The following is a 27,400-nucleotide window of genomic DNA, read 5'->3' as shown; positions in this document are numbered from 1 at the left end:
ACACTTGCAAAATTTTGTTATAAACAAACACTTGCGAAACCTTATAATCAATGTTTGCACCTTGTGTATTTTTCATTGTTCTTTCTTTGAAGATATTTAGTAAAAGCGGTAGAAAGTGTATCCATATGTACATTTTACCATTTGGTAAATATTTCCTTGGAATCTCACTATCGTTGAGAAACAGGTATATTATCTGAAAAATATTGAATACTTGATGTCACTACAAAAATGGATCAACCATGAAATTGATTTCTTAGGCAATCTACCATCTCAATAAGCTAGCAAGACCCCAACAACAGTCTGCACAAAAGTGGCAGTCTTGTAAGAAAACCCCTGAAACTGGACCAGTAGCCTACAGGCTGTACAAGTGATTAAAAAAAAAAAAAAATGTAGATGAAAAAAAAGAAAAGATTTGTAAGAGGAGATGTGAGAGTAAGGAAGACCTTTGTCAGCTTTTTAGATACAAGAAGGACCATGCAGCATTCTTATGGTGCAATGTGCTTTCCCCTCCCTTACAAAATGATGTTAATGCAAGTGTTTTGTGCTTTGCTTGTTTATTGTGTGTTTTGTATTATAGGTAGCCTGGGTCAAATAAACCATCCTAATTGACAAGCATTATGTAGTAAAGCTAACTAAGTCAGAATTTGATTTTAGTAAAAATACTAAGATGCAAAATACAAAATACCAAGTTTTGAAATACCACTTTTATTAAGACAAAAGTACACATCCTGGAATGGGCTTGAACAATTTTCCTGGCTAAGTATGTCAATTGGCCGGATTAATGCAGTTGATATTTCCTATATAAACTTAGATTTTTGAGACTGAGTTTGCTCTAATCCATTTGCCAGGCAAACCTCTGTCCATTTGATACCTTAGAAATGCCTTGGATTTTATATTCAAATATTGTTAGTGTTCAATGTCATATTGTATTATATCTTATCATAATAGTCTTATAATTGTTGATTCTCTGGGATAACTAGTCCCAGCAGTATATATATTCCCAGACCTTGTATTGTTGTGTGTTGCATAAATAAAAGTATTATATACCAAACCTTTATACAATGTTATTCAAGTCTCAATTAACCCTAGTCAGCAAGCCAAATTAGTCAGGTCAAAGCCTAAGGAACTCTACCAAAGTTTATTTACCTTAGGACTGTAATTATACCCCCTATAAAGGGAGTAATAAGGTATCAACTATAACTTTACTTTATAACCTTACAGTAGGCACCAAAGTAAGCATCAAAGGATTCTTCAGGTTGGATGTACAGTTATTGATATACATGCTGAATAATGTGGGCCTCAAGATGGTAGCCTGTGAAATTCTACTTAGGTCAGGTAGTAGTTCAGAATAGACAACATTGCCATTACCATTGTACATCAACACCCTCTGAATCCTGCCTGTTAGGAAGGCTTCTAACCAAGCTATTATTAGCTTAGATAGTGGATTTAATGATTGAATTGGGAGTTTTTAACTTTACAGCATAGTCTCAACTTAGCCTAAGTTGCTTTTTGGGCCCATGTAAGGGCTTGGAATGGAATTTGCCCCAGAAACATTTAACAAGAGCATTATTAAATTTGGAAATAGCATAAAAAAAACATCAAATGATGTATTCACTTCCTTCCTAGTTAAATTATGGTTAAAATTCTACTTTAGTTACTTTTGGCTATCTTGGAAAGGGATTGATGAAATCCCTTTGGTTAGGAAAACGAAACTTTCAGGGATGGATCTACATGCTAAGGTATGTCCCGGGCAGGTACTTTTAAGTACCTACCTCCACTCCTTCCCCCCTCTATATAATGGTAAATTACTGCAAATTACTAGTTGTGTTAGCTCACATTTCATCCTATATTACTATCATAATTATAAATTACTGCTTACCTTACACAAATTCAGCTTTTAACCTTGTTCATTAAAATATATTCCAAAATCCTATTTTCATTTTACTGCATAGCTGACATTGCTTATCGAACCTGTTTGTGATGTCACAACTTTGCTTATCATAACCCCTTTAACAGTAGCATGCAGGTGCCATTGGGTAGAAGGCAACTCTGTGTTGATAGCCTAAGCCATTTAAACTTTATTAATTAGGGAAGGATTTGACAAGAGATAGGACAGTAAAGAAATCCAAATTGTTTTTAGAGGAAAAATTATGTTGTGAGAAGATGTTTTTATTTTTATAGGTCCGCGCTCATGAAGGGAAGAGGTTTTTAAAATCCCCCTTCCCCCCAAACTCAAAATTTTCTAAAATTCTACTTTAGAAGCTTTTTAAATATTTCTAAAGCACTAATTGATAGAGGGCTGCAAACATCAAAATTGACTTTAGAAGACAAGTTATGTCATAGGAAGATGTTTTTGAAATCCCCCTTTGCCCCAAACTCAAAAATGTCTAAAATTCTACTTAAGAAGCTTTTTAAATATCTCTAAAGCACTAATAGATAGAGAGCTACAAATATCAGAATCGAATTCAGAGGACAAATTATGTTATGGGAAGATGTTGTTAAAATCCCCCTTCCACCCAAACTCAAAATTTTCCAAATTCTACTTTAGAAGCTTTTTTAAATATATCTAAAGCGCTAAAACATAGAGCGCTACAAACATGAGAATCGACTTTAGAGGACAATTTATGTCATGGGAAGATGTTTTTGAAATCCCCCTTTGCCCCATACTCAAAATTTTCCAAGATTCTACTTTAGAGGCTTTTTTAAATATTTCTAAAGCACTAAGACATAGAGCGCTACAAACATCAGAATTAACTTTAGAGGACAAGTTATGTCATGGGAAGATGTTTTTGAAATCCCCCTTTCCTCAATACTCAAAATTTCCTAAAATTCTACTCTAGAAGCTTTTTAAATATTTCCAAAGCCCTAACAGATAGCGCGCTAAAAACATCAGAATCGATTTTAGAGGCCAAATTAATTCTACAATAATTCCCCCTTCCCCCCAAACTCAATTTTTTTTTAAATCCCCCTTCACCCCAAACTCAAAATTTTCCAAAATTCTACTTTAGAGGCTTTTTCGAATATTTCTAAAGCACTAAGACATAGAGCACTACAAACATCAGAATCGACTTTAGAGGATAATTTATGTCATGGGAAGATGTTTTTGAAATCCCCCTCCCCTCCAAACTCAAAATTTTACTTGAGAAGCTTTTTTAAATATTTTTAGAGCGCTATGTTATGTTATATTGCTTATGTTATGGGAAGATGTTCTTGAAATCCCTTTCCTCCCAAACTCAAAATTCTACTTTAGAAGCTTTTTTAAATATTTCTAAAGCGCTATGAAATAGAGCGCTACAAATATCAGAATCGACTTTATAGGACAAGTTATGTCATGGGAAGCTATTTTTGAAATCCCCCTTCCCCCCAAACTCAAAATTTTCCAAAATTTTATTTTAGAAGCTTTTTTAAATATTTCTAAAGCGCTAAGACATAGAGCGCTACAAACATCAGAATCCACTTTAGAGGAAAATTTATGTTGTGGTAAGATTTTCTTGAAATCCCCCTTCCCCCCAAACTCAAAATTTTACTTTAGAAGCTTTTTTAAATATTTTTAGAGCGCTAAGACATAGAGCGCTACAAACATCAGAATCAACTTTAGGGGACAAATTATGTTATGGAAAGATGTTCTTAAAATCCCCCTTCCCCCCAAGCTCAAAATTTTCCAAAATTCTTCTTTAGAAGAATTTTTAAATATTTCTAAAGCGCTATGACATAGAGCGCTACAAAAATCTGAATCGACTTTAGAGGACAAGTTATGTCATGGGAAGATGTTTTTGAAATGCCCCTTCCCCCAAACTCAAAATTTTCCAAAATTTTACTTTAGAGTCTTTTTAAAATATTTCTAAAGCGCTAAGACATAGAGCGCTACAAACATCAGAATCAACTGTAGAGGACAAATAATGTCAAGTGAAGATGTTCTCGAAATCCCCCTTCCCCCCAAACTCAAAATTTTCAAAAATTCTACTTTAGAAGCTTTTTTAAATATTTATAAAGCACTAAGACATAGAGCACTACAAACATCAGAATCGACTTTAGAAAACAAGTTATATCATCAGAAGATGTTTTTGAAATCCCCCTTTGCCCCAAACTCAAAGTTTTCCAAAATTCTACTTAATATGCTTTTCTAAATATTTGTAAGGCGGTAAGACGTAGATTGCTACAAACATCAGAATTGACTTTAGAGGACAAGTTATGTCATGGGGAGACGTTTTTGAAATCCCCCTTTCCCCCCAGACTCAAAATTTTCTAAAATTTTACTCTAGAAGCTTTTTAAATATTTCCAAAGCCCTAACAGATAGCGCGCTAAAAACATAAGAATCGACTTTAGAGGCCAAATTAATTCTACAATAATTCCCCCTTCTCCCCAAACTCAATTTTTTTTGAAATCCCCCTTTGCCCCAAACTAAAAATTTTCCAAAATTCTACTTTAGAGGCTTTTTTAAATATTTCTAAAGCACTAAGACATAGAGCACTACAAACATCAGAATCGACTTTTTCCTCCCAAACTCAAAATTCTCCAAAATTCTTCTTTAGAAGCTTTTTTAAATATTTCTAAAGCGCTATGACATAGAGAGCTACAAATATCAGAATAAACTTTATAGGACAAGTTATGTCATGGGAAGCTGTTTTTGAAATCCCCCTTCCCCCCAAACTCAAAATTTCCAAGATTTTACTTTACAAGCTTTTTAAATATTTCAAAAGTACTAAGACACAGAGCGTTACAAACATCAGAATCAACTTCAGAGGACAAATTATGTTATGGGAAGATGTTTTTGAAATCCCCCTTCCCCCCAAACTCAAAATGCTACTTTAGAAGCTTTTTAAATATTTTTAGAGCGCTAAGACATAGATCGCTACAAACATCAGAATCAACTTTAGGGGACAAATTATGCTATGTAAAAATCCCCCTTCCCCCCAAACTCAAAATTTTCCAAAATTCTACTTTAGAAGAATTTTTAAATATTTCTAAACTGCTATGACGTAGAGCGCTACAAATATCAGAATCGACTTTAGAGGACAAGTTATGTCATGGGAAGAAGTTTTTGAAATCCCCCTTCCCCCAAACTCAAAATTTTCCAAAATTCTACTTTAGAAGAATTTTTAAATATTTCTAAAGCGCTAAAACATAGAGCGCTACAAACATGAGAATCGACTTTAGAGGACAATTTATGTCATGGGAAGATGTTTTTGAAATCCCCCTTTGCCCCATACTCAAAATTTTCCAAAATTCTACTTTAGAGGCTTTTTTTAAATATTTCTATAGCGCTAAGACATAGAGCACTACAAACTCCAGAATCGACTTTAGAGGACAAGTTATGTCATGGGGAGATGTATTTGAAATCCCCCTTCCCCCAGACTCAAAATTTTCTAAAATTCTACTCTAGAAGCTTTTTAAATATTTCCAAAGCCCTAACAGATCGCGCGCTAAAAACATCAGAATCGACTTTAGAGGCCAAATTAATTCTACAATAATTCCCCCTTCCCCCAAACTAAAAATTTTCCAAAATTCTACTTTAGAAGAATTTTTAAATATTTCTAAAGCGCTATGACATAGAGCACTACAAACATCAGAATCGACTTTAGAGGACAATTTATATTATGGGAAGATGTTTTTGAAAACCCCCTTCCCCCAAACTCAAAATTTTACTTTAGAAGCTTTTTTATATATTTCTAAAGCGCTAAGACATAAGAGCTCTACAAATATTAGAATCAACTTTAGAGGACAAATTATATTATGGGAAGATGTTCTCAAAATTCCCCTTCCCCCCAAACTCAAAATTTCCCAAAATTCTACTTCACAAGCTTTTTTAAATATTTCTAAAGCGCTACGACATAGAGCGTTATAAACATCAGAATCGACTTTAGAGAACAAGTTATGTCGCATGAAGATGTTTTTGAAATTTCCCTTCGCCCCAAACTAAAAATTTCCCAAAATTCTACTTTACAAGCTATTTTAAATATTTGTAAAGCGCTAAGACTTAGAGCGCTACAAACATCAGACTCGAGTTTAGAGGACAAGTTATGTCATGGGGAGACGTTTTTGAAATCCCCCTTTCCCCCCAGACTCAAAATTTTCTAAAATTTTACTCTAGAAGCTTTTTAAATATTTCCAAAGCCCTAACAGATAGCGCGCTAAAAACATAAGAATCGACTTTAGAGGCCAAATTAATTCTACAATAATTCCCCCTTCTCCCCAAACTCAATTTTTTTTTGAAATCCCCCTTTGCCCCAAACTAAAAATTTTCCAAAATTCTACTTTAGAGGCTTTTTTAAATATTTCTAAAGCACTAAGACATAGAGCACTACAAACATCAGAATCGACTTTTTCCTCCCAAACTCAAAATTCTCCAAAATTCTTCTTTAGAAGCTTTTTTAAATATTTCTAAAGCGCTATGACATAGAGAGCTACAAATATCAGAATAAACTTTATAGGACAAGTTATGTCATGGGAAGCTGTTTTTGAAATCCCCCTTCCCCCCAAACTCAAATTTTTCAAAATTTTACTTTAGACGCATTTTTTAATATTTCTAAAGTGCTAAGACATAGAGCGCTACAAACATCAGAATCAACTTTAGAGGACAAATTATGTTATGGGAAGATGTTCTTGAAATCCCCTTTCCCCCCAAACTCAAAATTTTCCAAAATTTTACTTTAGAAGCTTTTTTAAATATTTTTAGAGCGCTAAGACATAGAGCGCTACAAACATCAGAATCAACTTTAGGGGACAAATTATGCTATGGAAAAATCCCCCTTCCCCCCAAACTCAAAATTTTCCAAAATTATACTTTAGAAGAATTTTTAAATATTTCTAAACTGCTATGACGTAGAGCGCTACAAATATCAGAATCGACTTTAGAGGACAAGTTATGTCATGGGAAGAAGTTTTTGAAATCCCCCTTCCCCCAAACTCAAAATTTTCCAAAATTCTACTTTAGAAGAATTTTTAAATATTTCTAAAGCGCTAAAACATAGAGCGCTACAAACATGAGAATCGACTTTAGAGGACAATTTATGTCATGGGAAGATGTTTTTGAAATCCCCCTTTGCCCCATACTCAAAATTTTCCAAAATTCTACTTCAGAGGTTTTTTTAAATATTTCTATAGCGCTAAGACATAGAGCACTACAAACTCCAGAATCGACTTTAGAGGACAAGTTATGTCATGGGGAGATGTATTTGAAATCCCCCTTTCCCCCAGACTCAAAATTTTCTAAAATTATACTCTAGAAGCTTTTTAAATATTTCCAAAGCACTAACAGATAGCGCGATAAAAACATCAGAATCGACTTTAGAGGCAAAATTAATTCTACAACAATTCCCCCTTCCCCCCAAACTCAAAATTTTCCAAAATTCTACTTTAGAAGCTTTTTTAAATATTTCTAAAACACTAAGTCATAGAGCGCTACAAACATCAGAATCGACTTTAGAGGACAAGTTATATCATGGGAAGATGTTTTTGAAATCCCCCTTCCCCCAAACTCAAAATTTTACTTTAGAAGCTTTTTTAAATATTTCTAAAGAGCTAAGACATAGAGCGCTACAAACATCAGAATCAACTTTAGAGGACAAATTATGTCATGGGAAGATGTTTTCAAAATCCCCCTTCGCCCCATACTCAAAATTTTCCAAAATTCTACTTTAGAAGCTTTTTTAAATATTTCTAAAGCGCTATGACATAGAGCGCTACAAACATCAGAATCGACTTTAGAGAACAATTTATGTCGCATGAAGATGTTTTTGAAATCCCCCTTTGTCCCAAACTCAAAATTTTCCAAAATTCTACCTTAAAAGCTTTTTTAAATATTTATAAAGCGCTAAGACATAGATCGTTACAAACATCAGAATCGACTTTAGAGGACAAGTTATGTCATGGGGAGATGTTTTTGAAATCCCCCTTTGCCCCAAACTCAAAATTTTCCAAAATTCTACTCTAGAAGCTTTTTAAATATTTCCAAAGCACTAATAGATAGCGCGCTAAAAACATCAGAATCGACTTTAGAGGCCAAATTAATTCTACAATAATTCCCCCTTCCCCCCAAACTCAAAATTTGCTTGAAATCCCCCTTTGCCCCAAACTTTTTTAAATATTTGTAAAGCGCTAAGACATAGAGCGCTACAAACATCAGAATCGACGCTGGAGGACAATTTATGTCACGGGAAGATGTTATGTATTTGTGTCTACAGTCTATAGCGGTGGGTTATTTATAATGCACAAGTACCGAATAATCTATATTCGTTTTGATTATTTTTATTGGAAACCCCTTAACATTTTGAGTTGGGTAACCTCATAAAACATATTCAAATAGCTAATCCTATAATGTTGAAAAATTTTGCTTTTCTTGCTTACATCTGTGATTTAAAATATGTAAAAAATGCTGGAACTTATATAAAAATTTTCTTTCGAGGGTGGAATGGTTAGCTGCAAGGGGTTTTGATAGCAAGGGGAGGATGGGGGCGGTAGTCAGCAACCTGATGGCGGTGCCCCTGCTTGTACTAATCTAAGCTGACCATTTCGTTGCAACGTGTTGCACCGGAATCATACTCTAAAATCTGGTTGATAATTTGCCTGTCTAAAAAATTTGTCTGAGTTTCGTAAAAGGGGAAAACAACCCCTAAAAGTCAAAGATTTTAATCAAACTCATACCATCAAATTTGTGGTTCTTGGCGAATACCCGCCGGAAAATACCTCCCCGCGGAAAATACCCCCCACGGGAAATACCCTCACGGAAAAGCCCCCCCCCCCAAAAAAAAAAAAAATACCCAAATGGAAAATAAGGCTTTTCAAATTTCAAATTATCAACCAGATTTTAGAGTATGAAGGGGGAATGGGATGAATGGTAAGGAGGATTTCAAAAACTTTGAATGACCTTTAAAAACCTGTGAGCTATAGCAATGGAACCTTGCAAAATAGATCTTCTGTTGAAATGAAGTACAACAAAATTATTTCAACTTCAAAACTTTGCTCAATCCCAACTTATAAGGTTTTAAATATATGCAAATACATTTCCTAAATTTTGGAAATAAAATATTGATATGGCTTAAAATTCTGCTCAAATGATTTTCAGAACTAAAGCCAGAGAAAAAGAAACTGATAATTGAAAATTAAGGTAAAATGCTGTTTTGTCAAAATTTCAATGGGTAATGGGTATTTCAATAACATCTTCCCATGACATAACTTGTAACATTGATATGGCTTAAAATTCTGCTCAAATAACTGAAATTGCGTTTTCAGAACTAAAGCCAGAGAAAAAGAAACTGATTACTGACAATTAAGGTAAAATGTTGTTTTGTCAAAATTTCAATGGGTAATGGGTATTACAAAAACATCTTCCTATGACATAACTTGTCCTCTAAGGTTGATTCTGATGTTTGTAGTGCTCAAAGTCTTAGCACTTTAGAAATATTTAAAAAAGCTTCTAAAGTAAAATTTTGGAAAATTTTGAGTTCGGGGGGAAGGGGGAATTATTGTAGAATTAATTTGGCCTCTAAAGTTGATTCTGATGTTTGTAGCGCGCTATCTATTAGTGCCATAGAAATATTTAAAAAGCTTCTAGAGTAGAATTTTGACTTTAGGGCAAAGGGGGATTTCAAAAACCTCTTCACGTGATATAACATGTCCTCTGAAGTCGATTCTGATGCTTTTAGCACTCTATCTATTAGTGCTTTAGAAATATTTTAAAAGCTTCTACAGTAGATTCTACAGTAGATTCTAGTAGAGCGGAAAACTAGATTCTATTATTGCTACGCAGACAGAATTAAATAATAAGCTTGACGGAATTACTTCTGAGATCGCGTCGCTGAGAACGGAGGCTGCCGACAGAGATGTGAGGCTTAATAACTTTGAGAAAACTATCGACGAGTATGTCGACAAGTACCAGGCCCTGGAAAAACAGCTACTACTTATCGACGTGAAAGATCGCCGTCTGAACCTTATTGTGCATGGTTTACCGGCAGAAGAGCCTAACAAGAAAGTTGAAGATAGCGTCATTAAATTAGTTAGTGAAAAGCTGGGTGTAACTAGTGACATATCTATGACTAAGTGCTATCGGATTTCTTCACGGGCTGCAAACATCACAAATAGGCGCAGCAAGCAAAATAGCCGACGCAAGGAGTCCCCCCTATTTATTTCACTAAGCTCAGAGAGTGATGTCCAGTTGATCATGAACAATGTTAAAAAGCTAAAAGGTAGTGGGATTATAATCTCTACAGACCTGCCCCCTGCTCTCAACATGATTCGAAACTCCCTACTCTCGAAAGCACAAGAAATGAAAGAGTCGAAACATATCGTTTCATCCAGAGTGCGTCATAAGGGTATTAACTTATGGCTAGAAGTGAAAAAAAGTGATTCTTCTGACTGGGAAAAGATTAATGAGTTTGTTTGTAGTGTATACGCGGACCATTATTTGTTTTATTTGTTTAATGAAATACGTCCGCGATCGAGAGATAAAACAAGTTCATTTTGTTGGTGTGTGTCATGATTGGGAAAATGACCACTAGTCAGTGTTGGTTTTTTTCTTTTCGTTGTTTTTTCTTTCTTATTGTGTTCAGTGCTCAATGCGACTTCGACTTGTTAAGTCTGCCATGCCAGATTATGCTTCATCGTCGCTATTCTTTTTTTCTATTTTCCATAGGCCTAGAAATCAGGTTCTGTTTTTGCTTCGTGTTTTTTTTTAAGTTGAAAATCAGATATTTAACAATAAGTGCCGTACTCTTACACAACAATGTTTTGTTGATGATTTATTGTCGCATCACTACAGACTCCCACCAGACGGTTTGGTAAGTCAAAATGATTATGATTAATTCTGCTGGTGATGGGGCATCGAGTAGGTTGAGAGATTTTGAGAGAGACACATTAGATTTAATAAAAATTTCTCCAGATTGTGGTTTTTCGGATGATGAATATGATATTTCTATTAGATCCCTCCCTATTAACAAATATTTACTCCCTAATGAGATTAATGGACATGTTTCTCCTGGTAGTGTAAGGCTGGCAAGTTTAAACTGTTGCGGGTTGATGAGTAGTTTGGACCATTTATCTTCGTTCCTTCCATGCTACCGAGTTGATGTATTAGCTGTATGTGAGACTTTCTTAAATGAGTCAACTAGTCACCTAGCGAATATTAATGGTTACAATTTTATTTCTAAGACTAGGAATGACAGATCAAGAGGAGGCCTTGGTTTTTTTATTCATAATGATATTACTTACAGGATTGTTTCTGATTTTGATTCTATGTATGAAGAAATGTTGTTTGAATTTTTGGTTGTTGAGCTTGATTTTGGTAATGAAAAAGTGTTGTGTTGTTTGTTTTACAGACCACCTAGCTCTTCGGTGCAACATTTCATAAGTAAGCTGGAAGCGTTTTCTTCAATCGCAATCGAGCGAAGTCGGAAGATTATGTACATTGGGGATTTTAATATTGATATAAGTAATGCTGGTCATGATCTTTCATCTACACAATATTCGCCTTCGGCTGTTGATTTTCTGACACTTTGTCTTTCGCTGGGGCTTCTCCCAGCTTGTCGTATTCCAACTCGAGTTGTAAGCTCGACAGCAACGGTAATCGAAAATATTTTTCTGAATATGGAATTTGATTCGTGTCATGTTATTATCGATGACACGTCAGACCACTTTATGCTTTTGATGGAGATAAAAACTGGGCGACAAACGGCGACTCCGATCAAAACAACTAGAAGGCTTGATGCTACATCTGTTCAGCTGTTGAATGAACTGCTGCTTAAAATTGACCCCTCTCCGTGCTTAGACTGCGAGGATGTAAATCAAGCTTCACAGTATTTTGTCAACGAATTTACCACAGCACTTAATGTGGCTTGTCTGATGTCTTCGACCCGTCTAAGACGTTACAACAGATCTAAAAAGCCTTGGGTTACACGAGGACTACTAAGGTCGATCCAATCAAAGAACAGGCTGTATAAAATATATCTATCAAATCCCGATGAAACAAATCAAGCCTTTTTTAAAGCTTACAGAAATTGCTTAACCAAGGCTCTCAGGTCTGCTAAACAGCTCTACTATTTGAAGGCATTCAATAGCGCGCATGGATCTCCTAAGAAGGTATGGACATTAATAAACGATTGTATCGGCAAAAAAAAGTTGAATTCTTTTCCGGACGAAATGATGCCCCCAGGTGGTGATACAGCTGTTAAAGGAAAACTTAACGTCGCCAACATGCTCAACACGCACTTCGCTAAAATAGGTGAAAAGACGTCAGAAGAGGCATCCCAAAAATCAACGCCAAATTCTGCTGATTTCAAAAGTTTTCTACCCTCTTCTACTGACCGATCCATATTCCTCACTCCAGTCTCGTCTGCTGAACTGATGCTTGTACTTCATCAACTCAAAAATGGACACTCAGAAGGAATCGACGGATCTTCTACGAACTTGCTTAAATAGATTATGCCTAGTATAGTAAATTTTCTTGTGCACATAATTAATCTTTGTTTCAAGAATGGTATCTTCCCTTCATGTATGAAGTCCGCCCGTGTCATTGCACTACACAAAGGGGGAGATATAAATGATCCATCCAACTATAGGCCCATATCTATTCTATCTGCTTTCGGAAAAATTATTGAACGTTGTTTGTACGTGAGGATTGTAAATTTTCTTGACAAGAATAGTTTTTTCAGTAAGTCCCAATTCGGGTTTTGAAAAGGACATTCTACTGAGCATGCTATTTTGGCAGTAACCCAGTTTATTTATGATGCCTTGGATAAGGGTGAAATTCCAGCTTCTATATTCGTGGATATACGGAAAGCGTTCGACACTATTTGTCACATGATTTTAAATGAAAAATTGTCTAACTGTGGTATACGTGGTCCGGCTAAATCGATAATATTGTCATATTTAAGCGATAGAGTCCAGTGTATTGATGGGGGCGATGTTATATCAACGTCTTCGAACCAGTCAAATAAAGTTGGAGTGCCCCAAGGTTCAATTCTCGGCCCTCTGTTGTTTCTAATTTATGTTAATGATATTAGTAATTCAGTTGAGGACCTAGGGCTGACCGTTCTCTTCGCAGATGACACAGCCTGTAGTGTCTCTGGAATCGATGAAGATCGTGTCAAACATAATTTAAGTCTAGTATTCGATAGACTAGTAGCATGGTTTACGGCAAATAGGCTAGCTCTGAATACTTCAAAAACAAAGTTTATGGTATTTTCGCGTACGTCACGGGCACTTCCATGTCTGAAGTTGATTAAGTCATCTGTTTCGGGTATGGATATATCACGTGTTGAAATTATTTGTTACCTTGGTGTGCTGGTTGACTCAAATTTGAGTTGGAAGCCGCATATAAATGGTATAAGATTGAAGCTTGGAAGGAGTGTGGGTATTATGCAGCGTATGAAATTCATTTTGCCGCTCGAAGCTATTCTATTTATTTTGCTCTTGTTCATTCTTATCTAAATTACTGCCCACTTATTTACTTGAATACTTTCAGATCCCATTTAATTCCGCTTCAGAGGCAACAAAATAAGGCGCTTCGTATTTTAAAAAGTTATCTTCCTTCCCCAGCGGCTTTCCCCAGTAAGTCTTCTACAAAGAGTTTATATTGTTTATTGAATATTCTTCCTGTTGAACTTGCAGTTACTTTTAACTCGATTTTATTCAAGGTTAATCATAATCTCCTGTCACTGCCCAGTTATTTCTTTTCTTTTGATTTGTTCCCAGTTGCTCCGCCATCTTCTCATCTAGCTCGCAGCATATGCAAACTATGCCAGCCGTTGATAATTTCAGAGAGGTCCCGGTTTTCTCTACGAAATAGTGTGGTTGCCGTGTGGAACCAATATGAATCTATTTTTGATTTTGATGTGTCGATTGGAATCTTAAAAAATAAAATAAAATCATTCCTTTTGGACATTTATTAGTCAATTATTATTTTATTTTTATTATATTCTCCTTATAATAATATTTTTCTTGTTATTTTTCGATCTCTCTCGGATCTTGATATCCTTCTTCTTGTCCCATTGCTGGTTGAGAGTTGTTTATGTATCGTCAGGTGGGTGTCTGCCGTGGTGTGGTGAGTAATTAACCTTACATTTATTGATTTATTTATATTTGTTTGTAAAGTATACCATTTTGAATGAAAATCCGTATATTTCTTTATTGTTTTTCTTTTTTATCTGTGCAAAACGAGCTTGTCTCACTGCCAGATATCTGTATATATTTAATGTCATTATGTATGATTGAATAATAAATGAACCTGAACCTGAACCTGAGTAGAATTTTTGAAAATTTTGAGTTTGGGGGGAAGGGAGATTTCAAAAACATCTTCCTATAACATAATTTGTCCTCTGAAGTCGATTCTGATGTTTGTAGCACTCTATGTCTTAGCGCTTTAGAAATATTTGAAAAAGCTTCTAAAGTAGAATTTTGAGTTTGGGGCAAAGGGGGATTTCAAAAACATCTTCCCATAACATGATTTGTCCTCTAAAATTGATTCTGATGTTTGTAACACTCTATGTCTTAGCGCTTTAGAAATATTTAAAAAAGCTTCTTAAGTAAAATTTTGAGTTTGGGGGGAAGGGGGATTACAAAAACATCTTCCCATAACATAATTTGTCCTCTGAAGTCGATTCTGATGATTGTAGCACTCTATGTCTTAGCGCTTTAGAAATACTTAAAAAAGCTTCTAAAGTAGAATTTTGGAAAATTTTGAGTTTGTGGGGAAGGGGGATTTCAAGAACATCTTCCCATAACATAATTTGTCCTCTGAAATTTAATTCTGATGTTTGTAGCGCTCTATGTCTTAGCACTTAGGAAATATTTAAAAAAACTTCTAAAGTAAAATTTGGGAAAATTTTGAGTTTGGGGGGAAGGGGGATTTCAAAAACATCTTCCCATAACATAATTTGTCCTCTGAAGTCGAATCTGATATTTCTAGCGCTCTATCTATTAGTGCTTTAGTTATTTAAAAAGCTTCTTAAGTAGAATTTTAGACATTTTTGAGTTTTGGGGAGGGAGGATTTCAAAAACATCTTCCCATAACATAACTTGTCTTCTAAAGTCAATTCTGATGTTTGTAGCCCTCAATCAATTAGTGCTTTAGAAATATTTAAAAAGTTTCTAAAGTAAAATTTTAGAAAATTTTGAGTTTGGCAGGAAGGGGGATTTTAAAAACCTCTTCCCGTGATATAATATGTCCTCTGAAGTTCATTCTGATGCTTTTAGCACTCTATCTATTAGTGCTTTAGAAATATTTTAAAAGCTTCAAAAGTATAATTTTTGAAAATTTTGAGTTTGGGGGGAAGGTGGATTTCAAAATCATCTTCCCATGACATAACTGGTCCTCTAAAGTCGATTCTGATGTTTGTAGTGCTCTATGTCATAGCACTTTAGAAATATTAAAAAAATCTTCTAAAGCAGAATTTTTTAAAATTTTGAGTTTTGGGGGAAGGGGGATTTCAAGAACATCTTCCCATAACATAATTTGTCCTCTGAAAGTTGATTCTGATGTTTGTAGCACTCTATGTCTTAGTGCTTTAGAAATATTTGAATTTTGAGTTTGGGGGGAAGGGGACTTAAGAAGCTTTAAAAAGCTTCTTAAGTAGAATTTTAGACATTTTTGAGTTTTGGAGAGGGGGGATTTCAAAAACATCTTCCCATGACATAACTTGTCTTCTAAAGTCAATTCTGATGTTTCTAGCCCTCTATCACCTAGTGCTTTAGTAATATTTAAAAAGCTTCTAAAGTAGAATTTTAGAAAATTTTGAGTTTGGGGGGAAGGTCGATTTCAAAAACATATTCCCATGACAAATTGTCATTTTAAGTCGATTCAGATGTTTGGAGCGCTCCACGTCTTAGCGCTTTAGAAACGTTAAAAAAAACAGTCAAAGTTAAATTTTGTCCACTTTCGGATTTGGGGGGAAGGGGGATATCAAGAACATATGCCCATAACATAACTTGTTCTCTAAAGTCGATTCTGATGTCTGTAGCGCTCTATGTCTTAGCACTTTAGAAATATTTAAAAAAGCTTCTAAAGTGAAATTTTAAGTTTGGGGGGAAGGGGACTTAGAAGCTCTAAAAAGCTTCTTAAGTAGAATTTTAGACATTTTTGAGTTTTGGGGAGGGGGATTTCAAAAACATCTTCCCATGACATAACTTGTCTTCTAAAGTCAATTCTGATGTATCTAGCCCTCTATCACCTAGTGCTTTAGTAATATTTAAAAACATCTTCCCATGACATAACTTGTCTTCTAAAGTCAATTCGGATGTTTCTAGCCCTCTATCACCTAGTGCTTTAGTAATATTTAAAAAGCTTCTAAAGTAGAATTTTGGAAAATTTTGAGTTTGGGGCAAGGGGGGTTTTCAAAAACATCTTCCCATGACATAAATTGTCCTCTAAAGTCGATTCTGATGTTTGTAGTGCTCTACATCTTAGCGCTTTAAAAATATTCCCATGACATAACTTGTCCTCTAAAGTCGATTCTGATGTTTGTAGCACTCTATGTCTAAGTGCTTTAGAAATATTTAAAAGGCTTCTAAAGTAGAATTTTGGAAAATTTTGAGTTTGGGGCAAGGGGGGATTTCAAAAACATCTTCCCATGACATAATTGTCCTCTAAAGTTGATTCTGATGTTTGTAGTTCTCTATATCTTAGTGCTTTACAAATATTTAAAAAGCTACTAAAGTTTTGGAAAATTTTGAGTTTGGGGCAAAGGGGGATTTCAAAAACATCTTCCCAAGACATAAATTGTCCTCTAAAGTCAATTCTGATGTTCAAAATTTTGGAAAATTTTAATTTTGGGGGGAGGGGGATTTCAAGAACATCTTTCCATAACATAATTTGTCCTCTAAAGTTGATTCTGATGTTTGTAGCGCTCTATGTCTTAGCACTTTAGAAATATTTAAAAAAGCTTCTAAAGTAGAATTTTGGAAAATTTTGAGTTTGGGAGGAAAGCGGATTTCAAAAATATCTTCTCATGACATAACTTGTCCTCTGAACTCAATTTTGATGTTTGTAGCTCTCTATGTCATAGCGCTTTAGAAATATTTAAAAAAGCTTCTAAAGTAGAATTTTGGAAAATTTTGAGTTTGGGAGGAAGGAGGATTTCAAGAACATCTTCCCATAACATAATTTGTCCCCTAAAGTTGATTCTGATGTTTGTAGCACTCTAAAAATATTTAAAAAAGCTTCTAAAGTAAAATTTTGAGTTTGGGGCAAAGGGGGATTTCAAAAAAACTTTGAGTTTGGGGTGGAAGGGGGAATTATTGTAGAATTAATTTGGCCACTAGAGTCAATTCAGATGTCTTTAGCATGCTATCTGTTAGTGCTTTGTAAATATTTAAAAAGCTTCTAGAGTAGAATTTTAGAAAATTTTTGTGTTTGGGGCGAAGGGGGATTTCAAAAACATCTCCCCATGACATAACTTGTCCTCTAAAATCGATTCTGATGTTTGTAGTGCTCTATCTCTTAGCGCTTTAGAAATATTTAAAAAAACCTCTAAAGTAGAATTTTCGAAAATTTTGAGTATGGGGCAAAGGGGGATTTCAAAAACATCTTCCCATGACATAAATTGTCCTCTAAAGTTGATTATGATGTTTGTAGCGCTCTATCTATTAGTGCTTTAGAAATATTTAAAAAGCTTCTTAAGTAGAATTTTAGAGTTTGGGGCAAAGGGGGATTTCAAAAACATCTTCCCATGACATAACTTGTCTTCTAAAGTCAATTCTGATGTTTGTAGCCCTCTATCAATTAGTGCTTTAGAAATATTTAAAAAGCTTCTAAAGTAGAATTTTAGTAGCTTTAGACCTATAAAAATAAAAACATCTTCTCATAACATAATTTGTCCTCTAAAAACAATTTGGATTTCTTTACTGGTCTATCTCTTGTCAAATCCTTTCCCTAACTAATAAAGTTTAAATGACTTATCAACACAGAGTTGCCTTCTACCCCATGGCACCTGCATGCTACTGTTCAAGGGGGTTATGATAAGCAAAGTTGTGACATCACAAACGGGTTCAATAAGCAATGTCAGCTATACAGTAAATAAGTTAAATGGATTATTAAATGAAAATATGATTTTGAAATATATTTTAATGAACAAGATTAACAGCTGAAGTTGTGTAAGGTTTGCAGTGATTTATAATTATGATACTAATATAGGATGAAATGTGAGCTAAAACAACTAGTAATGTGCAGTAACTTACCATTATATAGAGGGGGGAAGGATTTGAGGTAGGTACTTCAAAGTACCTTCCTTGGACATACCTTAGCATGTAGATCCATCCCTGAAAGTTTCATTTTCCTAACCCAACCCCTTTCCAAGATAGCCAAAAGTAACTAAAGTACAATTTTACCCCTACCTCTACTCCTTCTACTTTTAGAGGATCCTGAAGTTTGTCTACACGACAGGCCTATACCTTTTGAAATTTTGACAAAACAACATTTTATCTTAATTTTCAGTTATCAGTTTCCTTTTCTCTGGCTTTGGTTCTGAAAATGTAATTCCTGTTATTTGAGTAGAATTTTAAGCCCTTTTATTTGAGTAGAATTTTAAGCCATATCAATGTTTTTTTTCAAAATTTTAGGAAATATATTTGCATATCTTTAAGCAGTGTTCACAAGCATGATTCAATGTCCAAGCAACAGTTCACAATTAAAATTTGGTGCTTAACTAAAACTACAAATTTAGTTTCAAATTGTCATTTCTAGCCAATTAAGAGAGCTTATGTGGACAAGACTTTCAAAATTGTAATCCCTATTTTTATTATCACAACATAATGGATGGGATAAGCGAAACAATCGCCTTAGTGTGCTTTATTATTATGTCTGGTGTTGCATATTTGCCTAAAATGAAAAAAAAAAACAATTATTGAGAAAACAAAATTGAATTTCAGTTTAAAAATGTAAACATAAATGATGAAAATATTGGAACTCAACGCATTCTGATTGGCTGTAATCGAAAATCCTAGACATTGAGCTCTAGAGTCAAGTCTCAATATCTAGCCAAGTGCCTTGTCTAGCATGTCAGTGAAGTTCTACAAAATCATATTATTGAGTTAGGACTAAAGTGAATACACCATTTGATGCTTTTTTATGCTGATTATGAATAAAATAAGCATTTCTATCAGAAATGAATTTCAGCCCCTCCCCCCCCCCTATATCTGCCAATTCCGGGTTATGTTAGGTATAGCCTACATAGGGGGGGGGGGCTGAAATTCATTTCCAATAGAAATACTTATTATATTTGTAATCAGCATAAAAAAAAGGCATCAAATGGTGTATTCACTTTAGTCCTAACTCAATAATATGATTTTGTAGAACTTTACCAGCATGTCTAGCTAAGCACCAAACTTTAATTGTGAATGGTGGTTGCCTAGACATTGAATTCTGGCTAGACATGGGATTCTAGCTAGACATGCTTGTGAACACTGCTTTAAAACCTTTTATTGGGATTGGGCAATGTTGTGAAGCTGAAAACAATTTTGTTTTTCACTTTTATAACACACAGATTTTTAAAGGTCATCAAAAGTGAAGACCCTCTAGAGCGAGGAGTGGAGATAGGTACTTAAAAATACTTTCTCAGGACATACTTTAGCCTGTAGACCCATTGCTGAGATTCATTTTCCTAACCTAACCTCTTTTCAAAATAGACAAAAGCAGCTAGAGTAGAATTTTACCATATTATGTGAAAATTAAAATTTACTGGACAGTAGCCTACTGAATCAGAATAAAATGGAATTACTCTTTAGTCACTACATAGCTTGATCCAACAGTAATTTACAAGTAGTAAGCCTTTGCCAGCTAATTTAATATATAAATAGGCTACTAGCCAACATTGATGGCCAAAAGCTCAAAATAGCCTACAGAATAATAAGTTGAAGACGAAATCTTTACCTTACAGTTGTTCTTTTCATTGTCAGCTTTACAATAATTTACAGGAGCAAGTCCAGGTAAATAAAAACATGAAATTCCATATGTACAGGAGAAAATCACTAGTAACTTAACAAAATCTTTCATCCTAGCCTAGACCAACTATAATACAAAAATGATGAAAGTGATGCATTAAAATCTTAATCAAATAAGGCTTTTTCTGGCGATATTTGCTGATCAAAATTATAGCTCAGCAATCTGTCGTGGCGAGGATGACCACTAATCGTGTTGTGGCTCATTTGCACATTGCGGAAATCCGTCCGTATCTTTTTGGCCGATGGCACAGAAAACGCCAAGTTTTAAAGTAAATTTTTCATCAAAACGCAACAGGGTGACCCTCCTCTGAAAGCTGTTGAGCAATAAAACCAAATGACAATGTTTTCCTTGGTTTTCTTATAGCCTGGGTGAGCAGTATCAAACAAGCTGGGCGAGATCATAAAGTTTTTGATGATCCAGTTCCAAAAATTTGTAGCAGGGCATATGAACTATCAATACGTCCTTTCACCCCTTTGATTCTCTAAAAAGTACCATCACACATACAGAAATCCATTGTCCTCATCTGCAACCAAGTCCCCTTTTCCACTAAAACGACCCAATCATCCCAATTGAACTTCTCAATTCTATTGATAGGTTGTGTGAAGTGTAGGTACTTGAGTCACTTTTCCCCAGCAATTTAAGACGTATTGGCCGCCCGGTACCAATACGGCTCTTCATGCTCACTCCCGCTCTCTTTTGCACTCTCCAGAATAAATGATGAATAGCGAATAATGAGAATAATGACTTCATTATGCATTAAAAAACACTAATCAATTAGCCTCTTCTTTAAAATGTCAATAGATGCCTTAAAAAATCTTTCAATCCATATGCGAAGGCAGGTTCAAATTCAGGATTGCACTGTAGGTATAAGGAATATTAGCCATAAAGCTTAGGCATTTAAGGGAAATAGTCTCCACACTCCGTGGCTGACAATCGAATAAGACATGCTGTATTGTTTCATCAGTTGCAAAGCAGACCCGGCATAGAGGGGAGTGATATAGCTTCCAATTAAATTACATACTATTGAGAAGAAGGGCACCTAATTTAAGACTTTAATATAGCACCTTGTGTAATCTAGAATGAAAAGGAGATAAAGTTAGTTTAATGTGATTAACATTAGATCTTTGCCTAATAATATCACACGAATTGATGTCAGAGAGAGGGCTTGGTTTTAACAAAGAAGCCTTGGCTGCCAGTAAATCAGCTGTATCATTAAATTTGATACCTCTATGGCATGGAAATTGTTGGAAATAAATCTGGTTGCCTTAAGCCTGGAGATTTAGAAGCTTTCTTCTAATGTTGAATAGGTCCTAATCATTGGCAATTTTATTAGTTTTTTGAGCAACAGTATTGCGGATTTGGAATCAGAAAAGTAAAGAATATTCTCCTCTACAATGCCAAGCGAATGGGGCCAAGCGAATGGCACATAATTTAGCTGACAAAATAGAAGATCCCAAAGGAAGGTGTGAAAACAGTTTAAGGTTCAGTGATGGAACACATTCTCCTGCTTCAGCTCTCACTCCCTTAACAGATCCATCTGAATAGATTGTCCTGTGATTAGGGTACACCTTCGAGGTCTTTTCAGCCAGAATAGTCTGAATCTCATGATTGGGAATTTGGTTCTTATTTATCGGAATAAGTTCTGCTTGACACATAGCTGGACTCATTTCCCACGGCGGAGTGTCATTAAAGGGGTACGCATAGGAGGAATACTGACTCCAATTAGGGACCTCCAATTGAAATTGATTCCAAGATGAATGGTCATTGGTGCAAGCTGCCTTCCAAAGCAAAGGTTTGATTATGCACAACATGCTTACTTCCATACGCTTGAATTCGCGAGAAGTATTTCTTCCTTTGACTGGATGCTCTTTCACTTAGGGAAACCAAACCAGACAGTTGTTTTAATTTAGACAGAGGAGTATGCCTGTGCAAACCCAGAGCAATTCGAATAACTAAATTTTGTAAATATTCCAGGGTTTTTAATGCCGATGATGAACGAATTGAGAAGAATTGGATACCATATTCTAGATTAGAACGAATATATAATTTAAAGAAACCCAGAATAACTTTGGGGTGGCATTCCCATTTACTTCCAGCAAGATTCTTTTAAACACAAAGTCTCCGAATGATAATGGATTTGAAATAATTAATATTTACATGCCATAACATTTTAGAATAAATCCATAGGCCGCTTAGCTTCACTGACTTGCAATATGGAATTTCACTAGAGAAAAATATAAGAGGATTGGGAGAATCTCTTGAGCAATTAGCAAATATAAGGGCTTTGGTTTTACTAATTGAAACTGAAAAACCAAAATCTGAAGAGAATCTCTAAGCTAATCTTACATCCTGTGGAATAAGACTGAAGAATTACAATATCCTTTCCGGAGTTCCAAATAATCAGATCATCTGCGTAGAGGCCAAACAATGAGAGAGATAATTGGAATTCTGAAACATACAAATAGAATAGAAGGGGACTCAAAATCGCTCCTTGAGGAAGACCACTAGTAACGGGGTTCAGCTCTCCCCTATACTCATTAACTTGAACATAAAAACTTATATCATTTAGAAAGGAATTCATGAAACTTATGCAAGAGTATGGAAATTCCAGGTTAATTAAAAGATCACTTAATTTATCATGGACTACATTTCCATAGGCATCTGACCAATCAATCAGGACTGCCATTGTGGCCTGTCTGGTTTTAAGAGAATTACAAACACCAATTTCAATGTGAGTGATGTTATCTTCAGAGCTATGCCTTTTCTGAAGCCTGTTTGTTCACTTGGAAACAAATTATTAATTTCATCAAACCACTCAGTTCTTGATAGAATAAGCCTTTCAAGGACTTTAGGGAAAGCTGGTAAAACAGATATGGTCGGTAGGCCTTTGGGTCACTAGATGGGTAAGAAGATTTTAAATCAGGAAAGAGCCGGGCAATTTTCCAAGCATCCTCCGGGGACTCAAAAATCCATTTAAGGTAAATACCATCATGACGTGGGGAAGACTTGATATCAAGAGAATTGAGTGCTGCATTAAATTCATATAGAAAAAATGGTTCCCTATATCCTTTTATATATAGGGTTCCCTATATATAAAATTTATATAATAAATTTTATATATAATGGTTCCCTATATCCTTCAAGAGCCTTTTATGTAAAGAAGTACGAGGAAGGGTACAAAATGGAGGTCGAGGGTAATGAGAATCAGAACGATTATTTTTATAAATAACAGAATAGAAACTTTGCTTTCATCTTATTTGAGGAAACTGGAGATCCATCCTGGATGATATCATATTTACGGTCATCATTAGACTGCTTACCAGTATTGAGTTGGCTAATTAAATTGTGTATCTTTGAAATTGGGGTTTTGAAGCTAATACCTGCACTAAAATTGGACCATGTAGACCGTTTGGCTTTCCTACTTACCAAGTTTACATTAGCACATGTTTGCTTATAGGAAATTGCTGTAGATGGAGAAGGATTCTTTTAAAACAATTTACGAGCCTTCCTTTTTACCTCTACTGCCACCATGCACTCCTTATTCCACCAATTCTTGGATATCTTGGAACCCTTATAAGAAATTGGCTTAGACATGGGTATGGAAGATTCAGCTGACTTTAACAGAATGGATTTCATAGTGGACTTAATGGCATTATTATCAGAACTGGTTGATAAAAAGCAAAATCTACTTCCTTCAAAATTTCCCGAAACAGGGGCCAATTCCCTTTGGAGTTGTTAAAAGTTGGCATGTGGGGTTTGGGAGAATATCACACATTTTGAATTAATGTTAGAATTGCAGAAGGATGAGATTGCTGAGAGGGAACCTTTACCATCTGAACTTGATCATAATATAAAGATGGACCAACTAGCAAATCAATAGTAGAGAAAGTATTATATGATATAATCCGGGTTTGGAAATTGAATGGAGTGACCATCAAGGTATCTTGAACATTGGACAGAACATTCTCAATGTCATAGCCATGGTTTTATTCATTTAAAAACCTTGTCAAGAATCCGTCCTGATATGATCAAATCATTTCGGAAAGCTGAAGGCTTTTTCAAGCACGAAAACGGACGGAATCCCCGCACCCGGACAGATTTCCGCAATGTGTAAATGCACTATAATACCAATATCCTTGGTTTTTTATAGCCTAGGTGAGCAGTATCATACAAAATGGGGTAGCCTTGAACCAATTTCATAAGATCATGAAGTTTTTGATGATCCTTAGTCATAGTTTTACTCATCTAAAAAACTTGTCAAGAATCTGTCTTGATTTGACTAAACCGTTACGGAAAGCTAGAGAGTTTTTCTAGCACAAAAATAGACGGAATATCCGCACGAATAGCTAGATCCGGACGGATTTCCGCAATGTGTAAAGTCACTATTATAGCGACCAACAGAGGTTTTGTGGGTTATCATTATAACTGGAAACATCCCTCAATTTAAAAGTCATTTGAAACGCCAGAAGGCATTAGAGTCGTTGGTTTTTTTTTCGAGCAAGGGATACTTCCTATCAATAGCAAGTGCAATTTAAGGTAAACTTGTTGGTCAAATTTAAGCAGGAAATTTCAAAGATGAATGTCTTAGGGGAATATTGATTTTGCTCTTACAATTTTAGAAAAGAGAAAAAGAGTTAACTTGCCCTAAAAAAGGGTTTCATTGAAACTTTGTTGTATTTAACTGAAATTTATTGTATTTAATGATGAATTTCGTCAGACAACTAAAAGGTGTATAAACAGGTAAAACTGTACGAATAAACATGAGTTTAATTGAAAATAGTAAAACAACGTTAAATTGATTTTGAAAATATTGCTGCCTTTTTCCAGCAATAATGGAAATTTGCGTTCTCGCAAAAAATCATTTTTGACCCACAATTGCCGATGACCAAATATGGTCTGGGGATTCTTGATCAACAATTTGTTCTTCAGAAAAAACCCATAGACTAAATACATATCTTCACCTAAGAGAATGCTTTAAGAATTGTACAAGCTACCAGTCAATGAGCGTCTCATCTTTAATGCTAAAAGTTTTCTTATGTCTTAGGCTTTGAGTGTCCATTTTCCGCATCCATACATGACTATAGGGTAAATTAGGCTATCGAGTAGAAACCATTCGAGTTTGCTGGATAGATGGTCGCTTTCCCAGAGGTGTTCTAGTCTTCAGCAATTAGAACTAGCAAACACAAGTCTTACTTTTATATCAGACCTATGACAATTATCAAAGGAGAGAAAGCTACTTAGGTACAAAAAGTGACCCACCGTTTTGACTCGTCGTCCCTTTACTGTGATGCCATCAAGGGAGGGTATGTGGATCGTGTCTGGTAGTCACCATACATTTTTTTTCTTGCTGGCATTGATATTCATCTCAAACAGCTGGTGGTGTTATATATTTTATCAGCTTGTGACTGCAGTTCTTGCGAAGAGTTGGCTAGTTTATTGTGAGCATCCCCATACCCAATATTGTCTATTGGTAGCCTTCCTACTTTAGCACCATATGCCAATGACATAAGCAACAAAATTGTATTTAGGAAGAGGATGAAAATAGATGGTGATAAGATGCAAACCTAGAGCCCTTTCGCCTAAGTTATCAACTCTTCTGATAACCTATCAGCAGTCAATTTTTGGCCTCAAAACTGGTAGTACAGATTCTTGATAATTTGGACGATTTCCTACCAGATCAAATGCCTTTTGAAAATTTACGAATAGCTGGATTATTTGGGGGATGAATTCAATAAATATTTCCATAAGTTGTCGAATGATTAATGTCTGGTAGATATTGAACCAGCCAGGGTGAAAGCCTGCCAGATATTTTCCAATGGTAAAAGCAATAACTGCTTGTATGCGTCGGAGTAAAACTTACTGTCAGAAAACCTAACTGTTGGCTCGTGAGGCTAATCGGTATTTAGTTTCGGAATTCTTTCTTTGGTCCCTTTTTTATGACTGGAGGCCTTACACCATTGGCAAGGCGCATAGTTCGTTTATTTTACAGGAGACATGCTGTGATTCAAATGAATTGTATAATCAGATCCGACACTTCACTATTGAGTCCAGGGGTAACTCCTTCTGGACATAGGGACATTCCTTGCTTAAGTAACTTGATTGCAGATTCAATTTCTGAATTAAGCTGGGATGGGATTTAAGCTCTTGATCGGATAAGGGAAATCGTTTCAATATTTTCGGATCAGCAGCGACAGGGAGGTGTTTAAGTTCGTCTTTGAAGTACTCTGTCCTTCTATTGTGTCCTCAATTCAATTGCTGATCTCTTTTCTGTGTATGTTAAGCATTGCCGATATTTTCAGTTCTTACTTGCGACTCAAGTATCGTTCTGAAAACTACTTCCTCTTTTTGTGTTATTAGTTAATTAGCTACCACAGAACTAATTTGCATCATTCTAATGCTGACTGGTGTTTCGCAAAGGCTGATTGCCAGTGTTTACTCAAACTGGTTATGACGCTCATTTCTCTAGACCAGTGGCGTGAATTGGGAAATACAGCAACAGGGCATGTGCCCCTTTAGAATCCCACCCCCTGGATTTTGAAAAATGCCTTTTTCGGTGGTCCCTGGCCTGGTGATTTCCTACCCTGAAAATTTAAGGGAGGTGCCGTTTGATTCTATAAATACTTGAATGCTTTCAATGATGTACAGAGTACGAAAACATTACGAAGTACAAACGTAGCTAACGTTTTGATATTTTAATCAAAGAACAGGAGATTTGCTTGTATGAGTTTTGGAAACTCATCTTTCTGGGTTAAGCAGTATGAAATAAGGGACGGGACAACATTTAAAGGAAGGAATTAGGCATCATGGTAAAAAAGGAGCTTTTGAGCCAGAAAGTATCAATGATAAAATTATAGCTCCACTCTTTATCTCTAAAAACACTATTTTTAATTATGGAACTTTAATCCCCAAGCTGTTGCAGAAAATGAGACATTCTGTCGCAGTTTAAGGCCACTATGGTGTAGGGAAGAAAAATAGTAAGGGTAATAGACTGTCACGAAACTATAGGCATAATTATTCATTTTTATCTTACTTGGTATCTGGTTATGAAATGGACAACAGGTTTGTGAATCACTCGCATGATGGTATGAAGACTAAAAGTTAATTGCAGAAAGAGAGGGCCAATACAAGACACTAGGGTATATAATAGTGCCGATAATGACGTTAAAAGTAAATTTTGCTATCTAGCAGCTTCCAGGTTAGTCTCATTAAAGGCGATTGGGTTGCGTTTTAGGAAACTATTATTGGTGAAACCTGTTTTGCGACGGATAGTAGAAGGTTTTGCTCAACGATCTTTTAAAAATATCAACCAAAAACTTTTTCCGTAGGAATACTATTGGCTAATTTATAGTTACTATTGCACCAGTGATTGTGTCGTTAACGTAGTATTTACTTCAACTGGAATAACTGGGGGAAATATTTGGGAGTAGAATCATATGATGAAATTAAATTATTTGAATTTGTGTACTTAGTAT

At 35.3% G+C, this 27,400-nt stretch overlaps 1 protein-coding gene and 1 pseudogene across 1 annotated transcript in view; both read right to left on the bottom strand.

The window, feature by feature from the left end:
- TM9SF2 (transmembrane 9 superfamily protein member 2) overlaps nt 1–20,040 on the bottom strand; it is a 105,173-nt gene extending 85,133 nt beyond the window's left edge. The window contains exon 1 of the mRNA XM_089104254.1: nt 19,857–20,040. Within this exon, the coding sequence (XP_088960380.1) occupies nt 19,857–19,979 (123 nt within the window). The 5' untranslated portion in view covers nt 19,980–20,040. The remainder of the gene's footprint in view (nt 1–19,856) is intronic.
- A 654-nt stretch (nt 20,041–20,694) lies between these two features.
- Nucleotides 20,695–22,097, bottom strand: LOC148941350 (uncharacterized; annotated as a pseudogene).
- Nucleotides 22,098–27,400: the final 5,303 nt, after the last annotated feature.

This window comes from Artemia sp. Qi Xiang Cuo, chromosome 18 (genome assembly GCF_049724085.1).
Source record: "Artemia sp. Qi Xiang Cuo chromosome 18, ASM4972408v1, whole genome shotgun sequence".
Taxonomy (NCBI): Eukaryota; Metazoa; Arthropoda; class Branchiopoda; order Anostraca; family Artemiidae; genus Artemia; species Artemia sp. Qi Xiang Cuo.
This window is presented reverse-complemented; position numbering and strand designations above follow the sequence as displayed.